At 47.2% G+C, this 6,258-nt stretch overlaps 1 protein-coding gene across 1 annotated transcript; it reads right to left on the reverse strand.

Annotated features, from left to right (window-relative positions):
• Positions 1–3,155: 3,155 nt before the first annotated feature.
• On the reverse strand, positions 3,156–5,678 carry EPUS_09424 (uncharacterized protein; the record flags this gene model as incomplete). The annotated part of the gene is made up of 1 exon (XM_007805897.1): positions 3,156–5,678. The coding sequence occupies one exon, from the start codon at positions 5,676–5,678 to the stop codon at positions 3,156–3,158; it is 2,523 nt and encodes an 840-aa protein (XP_007804088.1).
• Between the last annotated feature and the right edge of the window lie 580 nt (positions 5,679–6,258).

A 6,258-nucleotide genomic window follows, 5' to 3' on the forward strand; every position in this document is an offset into this window, starting at 1 on the left:
AGCCCGGCGAACTCGTTTTGTTCAGCAGAAGTAGTACAAGATCGGATATTATAGTAAGTTTTGTGATTAAGAGGAAATCTAATCTGTTTAAGTACTCTGAGAGCAACAGAGTACGAGATATTAGCTATTTGAAGCGACTTACCCAGCTCTATTGCAGGCAAATACTCTGGCAACGTCTTAACGTGCTCACAAAGATATCTCAGTGGATTTATAGCCATTAAATGAGTATGGGTATCCTGACAAATGCTTAAAACAAAGCTAAATACCCCAGAACCACGCTTGCTAACTTGCTTATAAGTGAGGCAGATACAGTAAGGGCAGTTGCGAGCGTTGATATTAGTGGCCTCTTGCTTTCGACGGCTAGTTATCTTATCCTCCTCATCCCTCTCAACATGCTTCTCAAGCTGACGAGTATCAAGAGTGCTGACTCTCCGTGGTGTATACAGCGAAATTCGAATCGCGGGCGAGCTGCCTTTATGCTACCACTCTTTCGGACGATAGCAAACCCTTGCGATAGGGCCCAGCCCTGTAAACGCTCTTGACAAACATCCGGATTATCGAAGAGCTCCCCAGAGATAGGGGCCGTCAAGAAGGAGGGAGGGAAGGACCGTACACGCGCCTCGAGCTCTGCTTTGATATGCTCCGGGCAATTAGGATGAGCAGTCCACAGGGGGGTGGCCATAACAACGACAGCAACAATAGTACGCGAATGGACCGCTCCGAAGGCATTCCGCACATTCTGCCCGGTACTTGGATGCTGTAGGATGGTCAACAGAACCGTAGGCGAGAGCCGCACTGCACCCATGAGTGTTAGATCTTGCAGAATGGTCATCTGGTTCTTTTCGTCTTTTGTCTTTTCAGTCTTACTAGGCACCACTTCTCGGGACGATGTTACTTATTGGCTAGTACTCCTTCGATTCTTTGCTGGTCAGAACGCCCGACGAGAGTGACGTATTTCACCCCCACCAGTTCAAGCAAGAAGCTTTATGTGAGCCAAGCCACACCCATGGCTGTTTGGACAGCCTTGCTTGTGCCATAGCCGTGGCCCAATCTGTGGAGTCCTTGGACCCCACTTACGTCGTACAAGGGAGCTCACCCCTGTAAGTGGGTCCCAGAGGGACTCACCTATTGGGCCACGGTTAGGGCGCATTCCGCAAATGGGGGCCGTTTGGACGCACTTGGCCCCAGCGTCTTGGGCACTTCTTACCAGCAGCCAAACAAAGTAGCAAAGGCAGGGCAGAGAGTGCCTGCAAAAAGAACCAACCACTCCAGTCAGAGTGCGACAACTCAGCTGTGCATTTTCGATGTGCAGCCTGATATTGACGTCCGTTAAAAGCGAAGCAACCCCTCATCTAATATTTTTTGAGCCTCATTGAAGTCCTCTCGAAGATGGATCGTTGGAAAAATCTAGACATAAGCGCTCCTCGCGCATGTACAATTCATATCAACGACTTGAAATATTATGTTTGGTTGAGCACGCATCAGCAAATATATGGTCCACACCGGCCTGCTTATATGGTCAGTCCTACCCGCCTGAACATGAAACCCTGTTACCCACTAATGGACCTCGATCTAGCCTTCCGAAACCTCTATCAACATTACCGTCCAGGCAAATGGAGTAGATGGTGGTGCGATTGATATACTGGCAGTGCCATATGATCCAAACCTAAGACAAAATTTAATCTCAACCGAGTACGCTCGACTGACTCGGGGAAACATCTTGAGAATTGAAAGTACGATTTCTTTCCAAGACCGGCAAGGGAACGTCTACGTCTCATGCTCATACATCAATCTGAAATGGTGGCGGTGTGGAGACACGGTCTCTTACAAAGATGATTTCTACATTACTGAAGATCTCCCGAGGCATCGCTCAGCCATGCTTCGAGGTAGACCAGATGGCGCTGATGATGACAAAAAAGCACTCCCCCTTTACCTTAAGGTTGAAAGTCCCGGTACGTCTTCCCGCCTGGTTTGCAAACTGTGCAGCTTTATCCCTGACCCATATCCGTTTTCATGGGGTGAACAGATGAGAAGAAGCGCGCAGAAGACAGAAGCAAGCACGAAAACAGTGTCCAAAACGCAATAAGACAGGCTGAAGACCAGAAAGTAAAGGACAGGATCAGAAATGCAGCTTCTCCAACTTCCAAGAAATCTACCAGACATGCCTAGTGGTCTTAGGCCTTGAACAATGCAACGATGTAAGGCATTGATATGGATAAACGTTTTATATTCCAAACGTGATGAAGGAAGAGCGCAGCGGCGTGGACAATCGTTCTACTCCAGAAATAGTCAAAGATGTACCCGGTTTGTCATCGACAGAACCGGCAAGGAGACTTGGTTTCTTACGAGATCTTAATCCAGTACGGACTAATGACAGGGGAGCCAGGAGATATGGTTTCTTAAGCACTTTTGAGTCCAACGCCGAAGAAGAGAAGGTAATAATCGGCCGAGACATCTCGAAAAAGGTCGTCTCAAATTATATAGACGTTTTCTCTTACTTTTGGCAACAACATGACGCTGCGCTCTTACCGAATATCAAGTTTTATCCTCACAGTACAATTGACAGTGCACTAAGCCAAGACCCCCAGTAATGATGCCCCAGTACTGGCGCGCTTCCGAAGTAGGAAATAGGTGTTCATCGACGCCATTCTACACTCTGACTCAAGATTCCGGGACATTAGATGTTATTTTCGATGGTCTTTGCGGCCGCTTTGGACATCAAGTGTACCACAATGATCATGTAATCTATCCCTCCCTTTCTGTCCCCTGCATTTAGTTTAACCGCTCCTGTCACAAACGTGCCCCAACTTGAAAACTCATCAATTTGTGGCTGTTGCTATTTTCGATGGCGGTGAGCAAATCCCGAGCATTACGGCGGGGGCACGAGTACTCAACAGAGAAAGAGAAAACAAAGTCAACTCAGTTCTCATCCTTAATGCCACTTCTATCACCAGCTCACTTTCTGCTCACGACAGTTCAAGCACAGACATTGGAGGATATCTACTCCGATCGAGTGTTTCAGCAGATGCTGTCAGATTGCGCGGATAGCCATTCTCAAGACACACCAAATATGTCCTGCCAATGTGCAGAGGGTCTTGGGCGCGTCTATCAGGATGTGACGACCCAACAGTTCGGAGCTTGATTATGACCGCCCTTCATACTAAAGCAATAGTACGCCATGTTGGTTGACACTGCTTCCAACAATGTGTCTGTACAAAGCCGAGGGCGAGGCGCCGAGCAACTCCATCCAAGCTGCCAGGTGTGATAAGCATGACACGGAGACACCAAGGACTTCTATCTTGCCCGGTTTTGATTTCGGGAATACCAAGGCCGAACTTTTGGAGCGAATATCGGAGATAGTCCCTGAGAATCGCGGCGGAAAGCACGACAAATTCGTGCTCCTTGGCCAGGTCCAAATGCTCATCTACCCACGACTGATCCATTTTCACCATCTCCCCAACTTTATCTCCGTGACGATCACAGATTTCAAAAATAACGGATGAAGATCCGTTGAAAAAAGCGGGCCAGGTTGCTTTTCTCAGAGACAAAGTCGCTACTGTCGTGGTAAAGACGAGACAACCTGGATATTTTGATGCTGTTTTAACAACGATGGGATCAAGTGGATAAAAGAGCATTTTCCACGGGCTGTGAGGTGAGTCTCGCCAAACTTTGTCTGTAACTGCTGGTTCCGGCAGAAACTTCAGTTCTGACCTTGGCTCATTGACAGAAGGCAAATCTTTCAGTGTTTCTAGGCACATGGGTTTGTGAAACCAGACTTCCTCCATGTCCAGTTTTCGCAAGCCGCGATTCGGGTCCTGAAAATAAAACCGCACCAGCGTCCCGACTTTTAGATCATCCAAGTGACCGTCCCAGATGTACTTGACTCGGCCAGTCCATGCCGCCCAACTCCAGCTGGGAATTTGTGGGGTGGACTCTCTTCTCTGTGCAAAGGCAAGGCTTTGCCAAAAGAGTGCCTGTGAGAAATGCTTCTCTGGGAGTCCATATACTAGTTTGGTTTCTTGTATTCCTGCAATCATTTTTCCTACACCAGCAAAGGCGTTTAGAATATCTGATTCGTAGGTCAAAATTCTTGCAGTGTACTGCTGAACAGCATCGCAATAGCTTTGCATGTCACCAGACTTAGATTTAGGCCAATCCGAGATGCTCCCAAGCTCTTCTTGTTCTGACGTGGTTGGGCAGTTAAAGTACATCTGAAAGTCTGTTATATAGATGCATCTTAGGGATAGCATGTGTTCTTGATATGTCCAGCCACGAGTATTCCACACAGAATCTGTAATAGTGCGTTGGAAGTTGCCGGAGATCGCACGACACTTGTCCGAGAACATTCGGGTGTCGTTCCATAGTGATGATCGTCTCGGTCTGTCTCTGACACCTGGTAACTCAGCCGTAAGCGGGTTTTGCAGTGCTATAACAATGGTAAAAGCCGCAGTAGCATATATTTGGTCCATGGCTTGAATTTGTGCATGTTTAGAAATGGAATCGTCTTGTATAATGCAGAATTTATCGATCCAAATGTATTGCTCTCCAATCTCGCGACAAAGATTTATTGCATCAGAGATCAAGGCCGGTACATTTTCTTCTTCTAGTGAGCCAGCCTGCATGAGGCGTTCGAGGTTGTTTTGCTCCAGTTGAATATCTGGAGAGTCCGAGAGTGAACTCCACGTATAACTTAAAGCCACAAACCTCGGAGGCAGAAACCTGGGTGGCTCTATTACGCAGTGGCGATAAGTGTCGACGAGGCGAAACTGTGATGGTAAATTCGTAGTGTTTGCAACCTTGCAACGAGGCCCATGGTATGTTTCACATGTGCTGGTCCAGATCTTGATCAATTTCGAGTCAAAATGAGACTTCTCCCAGCGTTCTACCCGAAACAGGTTAGCCATAGAGTGGCGATAGTGAAGTTTAAGCTGAAGTCCAATGGCTGGAGGTCTTCGGCCGGGTATGCCTGCTGGCTCCGAAACTTTAATACCAGGATCCACTTGAAATAATTGCTGTCTATGATTAACTTCTCGAGCGCCAGCCGTAGAGGCATCAAATTTAAATGTTTGCCCTTGAAGATCATGCCCATCAGGAGTCGTTGCAACTATGTAAAGAACAGCAAGTACAGCTTCATCGGTTCTTTGCAGAGCAGGAGCATTATTGCCTTCATGAATGTTGTCCAATCTTAGATCATCTTCTTCAATCCTATACTCTCCCATTTTCTCAAAAAACAATGGATCCAGGACTTTAAGTGAACCTTCGCCCAAGCAGTATGGGCCATATATTGTGATCTTCGTTTGTAAAAGCGCATTGAAATTTGATTGATCAGGCTTTCGGAATCTCTCCAAGATAGAATTAGCAATTAGTTGACATAATATGCAGCTCACGCGTGAGAGTATGTTACCCAGACTGAACGAGTACCTGGTTACGAAATCATCTGGATCTCTCATACACTGGAATACATGTGTCGCATCATTCCAGATCTGACAAGCATCGCAGAGGTGAGGATTGATGGGCAGAGTCTCGAGACAGATGCCGCACTTGGGTGCCGCCGAGGTCGAGTGCAGCGAGTTGGAAACAATTTTTTTCAGGACAAGAGATTGTGGAGGAGCGCGACGACGCTGCGAAGTTTTCAGCTTTTTAGCTTCGAAACCATTTGATAAAAGGTTTTCGGCCATAGAGAGTGCTCTACTGGGGCTTGACTATGATATTGTGGCCAAGTTTTCGGTCCAGTTCAGGTTTCCAAGACGACCATCCGGTTGAGTTGATGTCTTCGATGTAATTCAGATATCATGGTTAGCCGGATTGTGAGGCGCAGGCAGAACGGTTGGTGCTCGATCAGGCTAGCACGCCAGCATACGTAGTAAGCAAGAAGTCGTTCTATTCTAGTTTGTGCTAAACCTAATACGGTTATCAGGGATCTTTAATTGTAATAGCTCTGTCAACTCTGGTTGAAAGGGTGAATTGTAACGTGCATGCCACCGAACAGGGGCTTCTCAGAAGGCACCAGGATGTCAGAAGTACGCAATTGGTTGGTGAAGAGTAGGGGATACACCATCCACAGTTGTTTGACAGGTGGGCAGCTCCTCTCTCAGCCAGTTAAGAGTGTCTTCATCAACCCTTTCAAATTGATCCGCAGTTGTGCCAACGATGATGATAAGGCGCATCGGGCGTTGATTGAAGGTCGCATGCGACAACAGACTCGAAAGATTGGCAGTCGAAGGGATGATGAAGTTTACATCTATACTGCCATCTGTA

This window comes from Endocarpon pusillum, assembly GCF_000464535.1.
Source record: "Endocarpon pusillum Z07020 unplaced genomic scaffold scaffold4927, whole genome shotgun sequence".
Lineage (NCBI taxonomy): Eukaryota > Fungi > Ascomycota > Eurotiomycetes > Verrucariales > Verrucariaceae > Endocarpon > Endocarpon pusillum.